We start from the raw sequence: 14,540 nt of genomic DNA, 5'->3' as shown, positions 1-14,540 counted from the left end.
CTTCTGAAGGTCCTGAGTTCAAATCTCAGCAACCACATGGTGGCTCACAACTCATATACATAAAATAAATAAATAAATCCTATAGACCAGAAAATTACTCATAGCCGAGCTGGCCTGTAAGGCCACATGTCTGACAGGCTTTAAAATAAACAGGGTAAAAAATGCAGAGATGACCCACACATGGCTTTTGTTGATAAAACGTTGAGGGAAGCAACAGAAGGGAAGGAAGATAAAGCCCAGACGGCGTAAGTGTGTACTCAGTCGATGAGGAAAGGAAGGGGTTTGCTCGCCTTTAGGTTTGAAACCTTTTTGTCCATTCAGCACACCCAGCTTTGAAGTGAAACTGACACAAGCTCACTGCCCCGACTCTCCAGGGCTTCTATTACAAAGCAAGAATCACTGTGTCTCTCAGTTATGAAGGTGGAGGGGCACCATCTTATACATGTCAACACAGAAACAGTTCTCACCTTGGATGGGGAAAATACATAGTTTATTCTGGAGCCAAACAGGGGTGACTGTGGTGTGGGGATCGTCGTCTGATTCCAGGAAAGGAAGAGGGTCTGGGGAGGCTGGAGGTTAAGGAGATTGTGATGAGCAGAGGTCAGATTAACCAGCACACAGGCGGTTAGGCAAGCAAGCACTCAGCTGTCTGCAGGCACCCAGGCACACACTGATGTCCGCAAGTCACACACAGACTGGCACGCAGGCTACACAGAGTTAGGCACACAGGCCTACAGACACACACACACACAGGCCACACAGAGGTAAGCACACAGGTTGACAGACAGTCACAGAGAGATAGGTGCACAGACCTACAGGCACACAAACAGGCCACACAGTGGTAGGTGCACAGGCCTTACAAATGGACACACAGACCACACAAAAGCATGTACACAGGTGTACAGACAGACATGCAGGTCACACAGAAGTAGACACACAGCATAACTACACACACACACACACACACACGAGCCTACCAACAGACACACAGGAGGACTGATGAAGGCTCAGGCCTCTGACCTCAAGGCTATATTTATAGAGTCCATACAACATTGGCTGTCTGCCAGAGGCGGCTGTGTAACAGATGACATCACTGTTTACTTTTGGGTGACCAGGACAGCTAGTGACAGCCATTTTGTGCTGACTCAGAGCGACCCCTCAACCGCATGTTCAGCCTTAGCCACCCTTGCCTACATCAGCACCCTGTTGTTGAAACATAAACTGGCCCTTATGTCTTTCCATTCACAACACACATCTGGGAACATGGACTTAGGTCACCCCAATCTCACGCCCCATTGTGGCAGAGATTTCGTGAAAAGAACAAGGAAAATTAAAAAAAAAAATCAAGAGCAGTTTAAAATACATCGGTGGAAATATCAAGTAGGCAGTTACAGCAAGGTGGGGACTCGCTGTTGTAGGTACTACCTGGTGACATTCTGACGTTTTGGGTTGGTGGAAGATAGGAGTTGATGAGGCTAATATAGCAAATGGTTTCTCCTGACAGTCACAGGGGGGCTAGGTTTGACACAGAGGTGGGAACAGAATGGGGGCGCTAATGATAGCCCAAGACAAACCATGATTACACTCTAGACTTGCAACATTCCAACCTCCCCACAGTGACTGCAGTTCTGATGAGCTAAGCAGCCTTGTGGAAGGCTCAACGGAAGGTAGGGGTTCCTTCCAGAACATTCCTTCACAGATCCTTTCTGGCTTCATGACAACTTTTAATCACTAATTGGCTCCTCCCTCTGTCCATCACTTTGTTATCTGACCCGATTTCTTATTTTTCTATATAACCTTTTCTGCGGATTCAGACTTTCACATTAAAAAGATCTTTATCGGGAGGCAGAGGTGGGCGGATTTCTGAGTTCGAGGCCAGCCTGGTCTACAGAGTTCCAGGACAGCCAGGGCTACACAGAGAAACCCTGTCTCGAAAAAACCAACCCCCCCAAAAAAATATCTTTACCTCTGTTTTATTGGAATGCCAGTTTTAAGAAGGCAGAGATGTTTAATTGGGTGTGGTGTGTGTAGATCTGAAGGGTAACTTCAGGTTGGGCTGGCTCCGCAGAAAAGAATGCTTGCTGCGGAGCCTGGCGACTTGAGTTCGATCCCTGAGACCCACTTGGTGGAAGGCAAGAACTGAATCCTCCAATTTGTTCTGTGACCTATACACACACATACACACACACACACGCACGCACGCACGCACTAAATAAATAAATAAATAAATGCAATAAAAACCGCTACATTAAAAAAAACGCGACCTTCGCAATATGTATATAGCAGCCATTTAAAGCCTGGCTTGCTTGGTACAAAGGTGCCAAAAACAAGGGATGTCTAAACGGAGGGGCGTGGCTGCCCGGAACCTACAAGCCGCGCTCCCGGAAGTCTCCAGGCCGACTACGGACACTTCCGGCGAGTGGACAGTCCGTCCCCATTCTGGCAGCCCCTGGGTGCCGCGTCGGCCTGGGCGCGTCAAGCATGGACGACCACAACCTGGAGGAGTTCCGCCGGCACTGGCAGGAGGAGTTGGCGCAGTCGCAGGCGCTGAGGCGACGGCGGCGGCTCGAGGCTGGGGAGCGGCGGTCGCCGCGGAGGCCCGAGGCGGGAGCGCGAGGCGAGCCGGCCTCAGGCTACCTGGGGCTGGCGCAGGGGCTGCTGGAGGGCGCGGGCCGACCCCCGGCGCCCAGGCCTGGCCGGGGATGCGACAGGAAGGATGCGTCCAGCCGATCGCGCTCACCCCCGGCCCGCGACGCCACGGAGCCCGAGCCGTTGGTGGATCAGCTCATCCGCGACTTGGTGAGTGGCCGGGGACAAGATGTCTCTCCCTGTGGGCCCACCATCTATGGTGGGGAAGGTCGCGGACGCGGGCACAGCGGGGACCCTTAACACCCATGATGTCCCTGGAACGAGTGGTTCTCCTCCGGCAGCTTTGCCTGTAAACATCTTGAGGTGTTGACAGTAGGTGTGTGCGCATTCTTGGGTTTGTAAGAAGGTAGAGGAATGTTCGCAAACATCCAGGACACCCTCCCCCCTCAAAGAGAATCCGCCCATAAAGGACTACGTGTGAGTTGGAGAAATACTATTCTAGAAACGTCCCAAAACATGGAAGAAAGGTTGACTTCGGAGAGGAAGGTCAAGAAAAAGCAGAGGACGGAATTAATGTTCATTTTTTTCTCTGTATTTTTTGATTTTCCTAACGTAACATGTTATTTAAATAAAAAAACCCCATAAATTAGAAGAAACGAAAGGACTACGGCGAAGAAGAAACCTTTGGTCAGTATTTTTAGGAGGCTCTTAGCCTTTGGAGGGTATGTGTCCCTCGGAGAATCAGTAAGCTCTTTCTCGGGCCTCATTGACCAAGTCGGGAGAATTAAATCAAGACCCGTCCTGACATGATCCATGGCTTCCAGGTTAAGAGTTAGGTCAGAAGAGAAGGCTTTAATGGTTTCACTCAAACCAGGTTCAAAGAAAATTTCTACAGCCCAGTGGGGGGATACTTGTCTGTAAGTGAAAGTTGTTTAGAGAAATGATGGGAAAGAGCTGGAGAGATGGCTCAGTAGCTAAGAGCGCAACAGGCTTTTCTGGAGTTGGGTTTCTAGTACCCGTGCCAGGTGGCTCACGACATCCTGTAACTGTAGTTTAGGATATTTAATGGGTCTGGCTTCCATGGGCACTTGCACACACAATTACTCTCCCTGCAGACATGTAATTTTTAAAAAATGGTTAATTTTATGCAATGGAAGGTTTTATTTAAATGACACCATTAGCTTCTATTTTGAGTTTTAAGGCCATCTTTTTTATTTATTTATTTATTTATTTATTTATTTACTATATGTAAGTACACTGTAGCTGTCTTCAGACACACCAGAAGAGGGCATCAGATCTCATTTCGGGTGGTTGTGAGCCACCATGTGGTTGCTGGGATTTGAACTCTGGACCTTCGGAAGAGCAGTCGGGTGCTCTTACCCACTGAGCCATCTCACCAGCCCCTAAGGCCATCTTTTAAACAAGTGTCAGGTGCTCTGCCTTGATTCTAAGATGGCCATATATGAGGTAGATAACTATTTCCTTTTACATATGTTTTTGTTTGTTTGTTTTGTTTGCAGTTTTCTCAGGATTACCCAACTGAGAAAATTTGGGGATTGAATTTGGATTCCTGTGTTTTAGCTTCACCAACTGAAGCTTGAGTCCTGCCCCCCCTCCCCCCTCCCCCCTCCCCCTTCCCCGCCCCAGGCCTTGGTGTTGTGTAGGTTCCTGAGTCCTCTCAGACCTGCTAACCAGCAGCCCAGGGAAGTAGCTCCACCTCTGCTGCTGAGAACCTGTCAGGGTTTAGACATAGTCAGCTGTGTAGCCCCTGTGCTCGCTAGTTTTTACATCAGCTTGACACAAGCTTGAGTTACTGGAGAGGAGGGGGCCTCAACTGAGGAAGTGCCTCCATAGGCTTGAGCTGTAGGCAAACCTGTAGGGCGTTTTCTTAACTAGGGATTGGTGGGGGAGGGAATAGTTCACCGTGGGAGGAAACACCTGTGGCCCACTGGTCCTGGGTTCCATAAGGAAGCAGCACCTCTCCGTGGCCTCTGCAGCAGTTCCTGCCCCCAGGTTCATATCCTGGCTTTCTGCAATGATGGATGATGATGTGGAAGTCTAAGCCAAATAAACCCTGTCCTCCCCACCCCCCAACTTGTTTAGGGTCATGGTGTTCATCACAGCCTTGATTAAGATAGACCCTAAATCCTATACATGAGACTTCCCATGCCTCACACTCAGGCAGCACCCCATATCAGAAATAAAGTGTCCTAAAGTGGAGGGATCTGGGGGGACGATGGTCCAGGCCATACCAGAATCTCAAGTTTCATATGGATTTGGCAAAGGCCTTCCCTGTGTCCTGTCCCAGGGTTGAATGATAGTAGGTTCCTCTGCCCAGTCAGAGGCACCACATTAGGTACTGTTCAGGTTGGTTTTGAGCAACAGCCAACTGCTGTACAGATTGAGAAGCAGTAGGTCATTATGTGCTCAAGTAACTGGAGTTACAGTGGTTGAGTCATCTTACATGAGTGTTAGGAATAGAACTTGGGACCTTAACCATCAGGGTGTTGCTGTGTAGCTTAAATGGGCATCAGACTGTCATTCTCTTTGTATGGTGTCTTTCTCTCATATTCTCTGTGTGTGTGTGTGAGAGAGAGAGAGAGAGAGATCCTGCAGATGTCTTTGTGCTGAGCCTGCATGTGGAGATGGGAGGACAGCCCCAGATGTTTACCCTCAGGCACCTCCACATTTTATTTGGCCTGGAGCTTTGTCATCAAGCCCAAGCTTGCAGTCCCTTGAACTTGCAGAGATCTGTTTCTTCCCTCTCCTCACCTTCTCTGGCATCCCAGGCATATGTCTCCATGCTTGGCTTTTTACATGGGTCCTGGGGGTCTAAACCGAGGTCCTTCCACTTGTAATGCAAGTGCTTGACTGACTGAGCCATCTCCCCATCCCTGCCTGGCCTGTAGCTTTTTATTTTCACAGCTCCACCTCTCGAGTGCTGTGATCACAGTGCTAGCTTGGTGCTGGTTGTCCAGTGCTTTATAGCCAATATCTTCATCATTCCCAACAACCCTTTCCCGTGGCCATTTTCAGCCCATCCTGGTAGCTGAATAGGAGGAAGTAGCTTGGCTTTTAAAGGACAGGAAACTCATCTTGTATCTTCAGTCTAAGACATGGCAGTAACTTCTATTAAAAATCCTCACATACCATTGGCAGTAACTGTGGGCCGCACAGTGCCTGGGGGTCGGAGGTCAGCTGAACAAGTGTTGGGGCTTTGGCTGGTTCATCAGGAGCTTTGTTCTGTGTCTCACCAGACAGCTTTGGGATGATTTGTTTTGATTTGTTTACGGTGGCAACCAGAAAGAAATACTAAATATGGTGGGTAGAGTAGGGTGTTCTTTCCAACTGTTCAGTTTTTTTTACTTAAATTTATACATGGTCTGAATAAAACCATTCTGTGTTCCAGTATGGTTACTGTCGAAGTACACATTATGTCAAGGAGTTTTGTTTTTTTAAAGATTTTATTTATTTTATACGAGTACACTGTAGCTGTCTTTAGACACACTAGAAGAGGGCATCAGATTCCATTACAGATGGCTGTGAGCCACCATGTGGTTACTGAGAGTTGAACTCGGGACCTCTAGAAGAGCAGTCAGTGCTCTTAACCACTGAGTCATCTCTCCTCCCCCCCCCCCTTTTTTTAAACAACAATAAAAATCCACCGACACCAACAAGAAAAAACAGGTATCTTAGTTCTATTGTTGTGAAAAGGCACTGTGACCAAGGTAGCTCTTCTAAAAGAAGGCATTTAATTGGTGGCTCGCTTACAGTTTTAGAGGTTTTAGTCTATAATCCTGGCTGGAAGTTGACAGGCAATGTGCTGGAGTAGCAGCTGAGAGCTTTACATCCTTTTGAACTGCGACAGAGAAGTGACTGTGGGCTTTTGAGACCTCAGAGCCCCTCCTCTTGCCAAGGCTTCTCACCTCCTACAAGACCACACCTCCTAATCCTTCCTAAACAATTCTAACTGGGGAGCAGGTATCCAAATATCTGAGCCTATGGGGGTGGGGTGGGGAGTGGGGCATTCTCATTCAGAGCCCCACACAGGTGTCACTATGCAGACCAGGCTGGCTTCTAACTCAGAAACCTTCCTGCCAGTTCTGGAATGGAGGATGTGGCCGATGTGTTGGGAAGAAGTGGGTTTTGATTTGTGGTGGTTGTGGTTGTTGTTGCTGTTTTTTATATATGCTACATGTTAGGGTTGTGTTCTTTCAGTGGAATTGTCTTTTGTGAAAATTGTCCCTGACGTTTTATTATTCACACTTTGAAACGTACAGATCTTAGTGGTACAACTCTACACCTTCTCTAGAATGTGTGCATGCACACATCCGAAACAGCTGCTCCCAGGACTGGGTTCCTAGCCTGTCTGCACCATGCTCCTCACTGTGCTCTCTCTCTCCTCAGAGGGGCCTGACTCCTCGCTCCACGGTTGGCTCCCCTGCAGTGGCTGGCATCAGGCAGCTTTACTCTAGTCTGGGTTCTTCTTTTTTTGTTTGTTGTTTTGGTTTTTCAAGATAGGGTTTCTCTGTATAGCCCTGGCTGTCCTGGAACTCACTTTGTAGACCAGGCTGGCCTCGAACTCAGAAATCCACCTGCCTCTGCCTCCCGAGTGCTGGCATTAAAGGCATGAGCCACCACATCCAGCTCTCTAGTGTGGGTTCTTGTGCACAGCCTTATAGACAAGTTGTCCAACACTGAGATAACTGATTAGATGGTTTGGGGCGTAGTGCTGCCAGGAGCATTCTGCCTGACCCTTGGGGTACGTACATGTGTCTCTTGGTTATTTACTCAGCAGTGGAATCCCAGGATTGTGAGCGTGCCAGTCATAGTTACAGCAGTCTGCCCCACAGACTTCCCGTTTCTACCTGTTGGTACTGAATAGAGCTAAAGCAACAATGGTTTAAGTGTGCCAGTACTGCAAGGTAAACTCCATCTGGCAGGATCTGATTATTGTGCACATCTCCCAGAGTTTCTAAAGAAGGAGGAAGTCCTGCAAAGGAAGGTGGGGTTCCCTGAACCAACAGGCTGATGCAGCCAAGGCAGGTTGTGCAAACCTGAAGCTGGTTCTTGTCTCATAGCTGTGTCACACTAAGACCTCCTGTTTGAGACAGGGGCTTCTGTAGCCCAAGCTGGTCTTGAACATGCTGCAGCTGAGAGTGAACTTGGATTTCTGATTCTTCAGCCTCTACCTCCCTCAGTGCAGGGAATATGTTTTCCTGTACTGTGGGTTGAACCCAGGACTCGTAGGGAAGCACTCCTCTAACTAAGCTACATTCCAGCCCCTGTCACGTTTTTTTGGTGCTGTCTCCACCGCAGTATCACTAGTGTGAGGGCAATCAAGAGAAGAGTTGCCGTTCACTGGGCACAGCTGTGCCAGAGTATCTTTGGCTGGATATAGGCCAGAATATTTGACAGACAAGCACAGCTGGAGTGAAACCGTGAAGTGCCTCTGTACAGCCTTGCCTTCTTACAAGAAGCTTTTCATAGCAGCTCTTGGCCAGCTTGCTTATGGGAGTGGCTAGTGAATACCCATACTGGCAGTTGGCAGGTTTGGGTTGGCCAGTGCAAGGGATAGTAGGCCCTGATTCGAACCCCAGAGGCAGTAGTTACTGTCTTTCATGCCTCCCTCCAAAACCAGGTTCTGTGTGGACAGTGGTGGCATTTTGGTTATGCTAATGCCAGCTTCGCTAGTGCAGGTTTGTGACGGCCAATTGCTTGGTGGAATTATGTTTAGGTGGTTGATCACATCTGACCCACAAAGACACAGATGCCCAACTCAAACTGGCCTAAAAACACTCACTGGGTTCTGTTGGTGCATGCATTTGGATCAATGGAAGTGCTCAGGAGGTGGTGCTCACTCTGGGCAGTGGTGTCACCCAGCTCGGACTTCATGCCCCAGTCCTGCTTGTCTGCTGGCTTTCCCCATGGGAGGTTGTCCCTGCTGTCTCTCTTCAGGAGAGGACGACTAGCAGCTGCAGGTGGATCTTCTTCCAGCACAGCAGTACTGGGAGAGCACAGCATCTGTTCTGTGTTCTCATTGGTCCAGACTGGGTCATCTGAGCACTCTCGAGCCAGTTACTGATTGAGCTTGGTCCAGATCTGTGTTCGTCCAGCAGGTCTGCACTCACTGTTGAGCTAGAGCTGGAGAGTCAGCAGTGTCCAGCATGGGCTCTACTCTGGCCTCTCCAGCTTCTCAACTGTTAGAATACTGTTAGTGGAGGCAAGCCAGTCCTGGTGGGCTCTGGATCTGCTCAACTCAGACCCCACTGCTGGCTAGCTGGAGTGACTGACTCCCCTGCCTCTGCTGTCCTTTCCTTTCCTATTAAGGCTCAGTTTAATTCCATCTACTGTGTTAGCTCCAATTCCCCCAGTCTAACTAAAATGTTCTTATCAATGCCATTCATTTAAAAATGTTACTCTGTGTGCTCGCTTCGGCAGCACATGGAGTGAAGCTGGTGCGATACAGAGAAGATTAGCATGGCCCCTAGATTGGGTTAGAAATTTTGTACTTGAAGAAAAAATACATTTCATTGAGCTGTGATATACATACATTTTTCTCATAGCTGAAATGTGAAGAAAAAGGACACATGATTAGAGAAACATGGAGAGACCAAGATGATTATCCCACATCATTCTCACCATTATTACTGGAGATGACTGTCCCATCAGCTACAGAGAGAATATTGTGTGCAGTGCTGGGAACTAAGACCCAGGTTTTCTCCTCAGTTCACAAATTCTGTTAAATCTTTGTTTTGATTTTAAATCAAAATAAGTATGTTTATGCTTTTATTCTGGGATGAAATATAGGAATTAGTATAAAAAAGTTATTTATGAACTATGAGGCCCTTGCTTGGGGGCTTCTTTCCATGATCTGTCTGTGTATTTAATAAAACAAATTTGAATGTCTTTACTGGAAGGTTCTGCTCTTTGAAGAAGTATGGGCTTTGTCCATCCATCCATCCGACTGTCCATCCCACCCACCCACCCATCCCCTCCTCAGTCCCCCTCATTAAGTGGCTTGTTAGCACCAGGCATTATTCTAAGCTCTGGGGATACAGCAGTGAACAAAGACAAAGTCTGACCTGTTTATGTGGATACTTGCCGGGCAAACAAGTGCTCTGGAGAGGAAAAACCCTAGGCAGAGTGGAGAGTGTCTTCAAGGAGAGGCGCTCAGTCTTACCTAGTGCTGCAAGGTTTTCTGGAAGGGCGAGGGGCTTGCAGAGGATGGGGGAGGGGCTGGCAGAAAGTCTCTGGTGCCAGTGGCTTCATGGTTATGCAAGCTGAGTGGTCACATGGGTCATACCCTGCACTTAGTTTAATGCTTTCAATTGTTATTTATTTTAAATGATGTATGTATCTGTGCACGGTCAGTCTGTGTGTGGTGCCAGGAGAGGCATCACATTCCCTAGAGCTGGAGTTGGGGGGTTGTGAGCTATCTGACAGAAGGTCCTAGGGATTGCAGGAGCAGTGACTGCTCGTAACCACCAAGTCACCTCTTCAGCCCCTGCAATTCTATTATTATTATTCCCTTAATTTGCTGCTCCGCCGTTGTTAACGTTCTCTCTCCTTAGGAGCCCTAACACACTCTCACGCCGAGCTCCACAACATCTCAGACGCTGACGGTGGGCTGTGCTGTCACTTACCAGCAATTCCCAAGCATGGTCCTGTGCTTCCTGAACTGAACCCTCTTCCTGCGACCCTGCCGCCATCTCTTCTGCCTTCTGTCCAGCCCAGATCCTGAATCTCCGATCCCAGTGTCGTCTCAGCTGGGCTCTGAAAGCAGAGGCTGGCCGGTTTGCCACAGAGATTTTTTTCATTGCCACACCCAGCCTCCTGGGAATCCTCGGGTTCATAGCTGCCCTTCCTGCCTCCCTTCTGCTGACCCTGGGATGGAGAGACCTGCTGTGTACAGGTCTTACCTCCACCCCACATACTGCACAGTCCCACCATGGGACTGGATAGCATCCAGTCTCATTTGTGGCTTGAGAAAATAAGCTGGTAGACTGGGGAAAGGCTCAAAGTAGTCTCATGTATTTGGAAAGAGCAGCAGATATTTCCTGGGAAATTACCAGCAGGTGAGGAATGAGAGTGAACCTCACAGTTTTAAAACCAGTTCTAAATAAATCTATCTCAGGCGTCTCCCAGGCATGAATAGTGTGCAAGGTACTGGGCAGGTTCCCTTCTGTAGGTGGCATTTGTCTCTGTGGGCAGTCCAGAGCTTGATTGACTACTTCTGCTTGCTCTTGTAGTTGGGTTTGGGATTACGTTCGATGTGAAGAGATAAATCAGCTTTTTGTGCCCTGCTTAGGAACTTAACCTCTCTTTATAGCAAGAGAAAGGATTCCTAAGCTCTAAATAGCTAACTTACTAATGAGACCTGGATACCTTGGGGACCATCTCCTGTATTTATTCTGTTTTATATGTGATGAATTAGCTCCATAAAAGATTTACCTCTTTCAATATAGAGGCCGTTTCTCATACATCTGCTAACAGCTCCTCCCTTCCTCCACACTAGGCATGTTCCTGAAGTCACAGTGTTTTGCACATACATTAATTTAAGCTGGGTGGTGTGCCTCCTGTACTGCTATCTAGGGACTTGAGAAGAACAGAAGTCTGTGGAGTTAGCTCCCATGCTGCCTCTGTTGATATCTTGATGCACTTTGACATTCCTCTTTGCTTGTGCAGGAAAGGTATTTCAAGACAAAATGGGTGCTGATTTTGAGAGTGTTTGAGCCTTTCCCCGGTCTACCAGCTTATTTTCTCAAGCCACAAGTGAAACTGGATGCCATCCATCCCTGCAGTGGGACTGTGCAGTATGAGGGCTTGAGATAAGCTGTGCAGACAGCAGGTCTCTCCATCCCAGGGTCAGCAGAAGCGGCCTGGCCCAGCAGATCTGTTTAAGCACCATCTTGAGAGAGCACCCGAGTGGCAGTTGCCCCAGAGATACGTGTTGGGAAGTGCATCTCGGAGTCGGGTTCTTCCCCCTGCACTGATTTGGTCTTAGTAATTATAATTCCCCCTTTTCTGCTGAACAGGAGAAGGCAGATTAAGTTTCTAACACGATGGTACAAAGGCTGTCCATTTATGGAGTTAGGCTTATAGTAGAACGTCAGCCTCTCTGGGGACAGATCCTGTCACAGTTTGTCTCAGCGCTTTTTTGGAGTGAGGCCAATAGACTTGGGAAAATCCAGTATGTACTGACCTTAGCCATAATACAGCCCCTTTGTGTGATTCCTCTATCTGGATTTTTCTATCTGCCCATGATTTAGGGCCATGGTTCTCAACATGTAGCTCACACAAAGCATCCCTGAGAAAGAGCTGTGAGCCCTGCCCATGGAATTTTGGGGCACTAGTTCTAGGAGGTGCCTTGGACATTAAAACAATGCCATGTGTGATTTCAGTGTCACACTGGGAGTCACTGAGAGGCAGAGACTTGTTTTTGGCACCATGGTCAAGCCATAAAGCCACATCCTCACCAGCAAGGTGCTTTCTTTTGTCTAGAGCTTGAGTTTGGAGAGCTGTGCTGTCCCCTTTGTCAGCTGATGTTCTTTACAATGTTGCATTGCTGTTAATATTTCTGTGCCATTTTTTCCTGAGACTATCCGTGTTGTCTGTCACTGGGTTGTCCTGGCGTGGCTTGTAACTGCTGGCTGGCGATGTGTGCCAGGTGTCTAGGTGGCAGCCCGACAGCATCCTCGGTCTCAAGGGCTTTCTCCACACACAAATACAAGCAGTGTCTGCAGGGAGGAATGGCTTTGTGTCATCATAGGGCAGTTTATGGTGTGGCCCACTGTAAAGAAGCCCACAGCTTGATAGAGCATGCCTCATCCTATCTCAGTGTGTCTTGCTTAGCCTCACCCTGCGTTAGCTTTGGCTGTGTGAGGATAAAGAGACTTTTTCTTCTTGTTTCTTTACCATGTGGACAGACACAATAATGTAGAAGAAAAGGCAGGAGGCCATCCGGGGTGGCTTTGTGAATAATAGCCTCTTACCCGGTGTTTGCCTGCTAGGTCACAGACCAGCAGTGACTCCCACAGGGGCTTGAGGTGTCTCCAGTTGCATCTGGTTGTCTGTGGTACTCTTCATCAGTGAGTTAAGGTAGCCATTAGGCAAGGACCTTGCCCGATGTGAGTCCTGGCAACTGTTTTCTTAGGCGGGACCCATGTCTTCCAATTATCCTTGCAAATTTTTTCCTGTTTTTCTGCACGGCCAGCATCCTTCCACTGAGTGAACATTCTGTTCCTCCTTTGTCTGCAGAGACCTGTCAGCATCTTTTCCCGGGAGAGCCTTTTGGCCTATGTGCTTAGCCTGTTTTTGCAGCCAAACACGCTGTTTCCTCTAAGGCTTCAGATTCTCCTTCAGTGCTGAGACTCCTAGATGAGTAACATGACTCGCCAGCATTCTTTACACTCAGTCTTGGGGGAGTCTGACCAGTGCCCACACTCCTTAGTCCAGCGGAGACTGTTTTCTGAAGTGGACCCCTCTCACTGTGGAAACTTAGAGTGAGCTTCCAGCCTTCAAGTCAGCGATGTCAGCCAGAGCTTATTAAACATGAGCTTCCTTCCCATGCTTAGTTTGTTGGGACAAAGGGCATGCTCTGCAGCTGAGAAGCAACGCTCTGATGGCTGGCAGGTGGACCTGGGGTGTTCCTGTCACATTTGGCCTTTGCCCATCCCTCTTGGTTTTCTGTGTGCTGAGATCCGCTTGACCTTATCCTTCAGCTGAAGCTCTTACCTCATCTCTGATTGCTTCCCCTAGGGCAGGCACGCTCTTGTGGCTGTGCCTTACTAAATAACACTGGAGAACAGCTTTGTTTGTCCTGGCTAGCTCAGGTTAACTAACCAGCAGGACTCCTCTCCTGAGGAGAGGTGGGCCTGCCCTCCAGCTGAGCAGCCTCCACCCTGCTCTCTCCCCATAAGAACATGTTAGTGACCTGGTCAGTACTTCTCCACCCTGGGTGTTGAGGAGGCTTGGCTGGCCTGCTTCCCGCTGGTGCCTCAGCTTCTTTCCTTAGAAGTCAGGAGGCTTCTGCCACACCTTTGTACCCCTTCACCCAATCCCACAGTATCTGTGCTTCTCCTGGAGCATCATGGGAAACAGTCACATGGATTTCATTTCATAGTGACTGAAAGGAAGGTGGATGTGGGGGGCCAGAGACCCCATTTCTTCAGGTTCTCCCTGTAACAGCCTCAGCTGTGGTCACCAGCAGGAGTGTCCAGTGATGGAGGCCTCGAAGCACAGCCTGCTCTCAGCCTCACCCTGAACGACTTCCTTCTTTCTCCACAGAATGAGCTGGATGACGTGCCCTTCTTTGATGTCCGTCTGCCTTACGAACTGGCCATCAATATATTCCAGTATCTGAACAGAAGAGAGCTGGGGCTGTGTGCTCAGGTAAGCTCTTGTCACATGTGGCCCAGGGTCCCCAGAGAACTGGGGCTGTGTGCTCAGGTAAGATCTTGTCGCACGTGGCCCAGGTCCCCAGCTCTGACCCAGCTCAGGAGCCCCATGAACAGTGGATCTGCAGAACCACACAGTTGACAGAGCTGACAGAAGCAAGCATGCCCGCTTCCTTAAAGGAAGGCCACCAGGAACTCCAGGCTCCCGTTCCACATTCCCACTTGATTCCTCTTCTGGTGACCGTCTTCTGTACCAAGGCTGAATTATGGCTGACATCCTGGGCTCTGCCTGCAGCGAGCTAGCCTGTGTTAATATATCACATGTACTAGAACAAAGATGTAGCTCTTAAATCAGACTAGTCATTAGGGTCAGCCCAGGGACAGGTTGGTGAAGTCATGTTTTAGACAAATAGTTTAAATTACCCTTTAAATAGCAGAACCCCGCTCCTGAGGCAACTGAGAAGGGACACATTGGAGGAACTGCCCAGGAAGAAGCGTTGTGCACGCCATAGGCCCGTGGAGTGGAACCTGGGCTAGCTTGGTTGTGTGTAC

The 14,540-nt window shown here is 48.8% G+C and overlaps 1 protein-coding gene and 1 non-coding gene across 2 annotated transcripts in view; both read left to right on the top strand.

Annotated features, from left to right (window-relative positions):
• The first annotated feature begins 2,409 nt into the window (after nt 1-2,409).
• Fbxw8 (F-box and WD repeat domain containing 8) overlaps nt 2,410-14,540 on the top strand; it is an 88,137-nt gene continuing 76,006 nt past the window's right edge. Inside the window, exons 1-2 of the mRNA XM_021162838.3 lie at nt 2,410-2,799; nt 13,879-13,983. Coding sequence (XP_021018497.1) covers nt 2,482-2,799; nt 13,879-13,983 — 423 coding nt within the window. The 5' untranslated portion in view covers nt 2,410-2,481. The remainder of the gene's footprint in view (nt 2,800-13,878; nt 13,984-14,540) is intronic.
• On the top strand, nt 9,015-9,121 carry LOC115031162 (U6 spliceosomal RNA). The gene has a single exon (XR_003836785.2). It is a non-coding gene; the product is annotated as a U6 spliceosomal RNA (small nuclear RNA).

This window comes from Mus caroli, unplaced genomic scaffold, assembly GCF_978045245.1.
Source record: "Mus caroli unplaced genomic scaffold, Mus_caroli_1 scaffold_4, whole genome shotgun sequence".
Taxonomy (NCBI): domain Eukaryota; kingdom Metazoa; phylum Chordata; class Mammalia; order Rodentia; family Muridae; genus Mus; species Mus caroli.
Note: the sequence above shows the minus strand (reverse complement) of the source record. Positions and strands in the feature narration are given on the sequence as shown.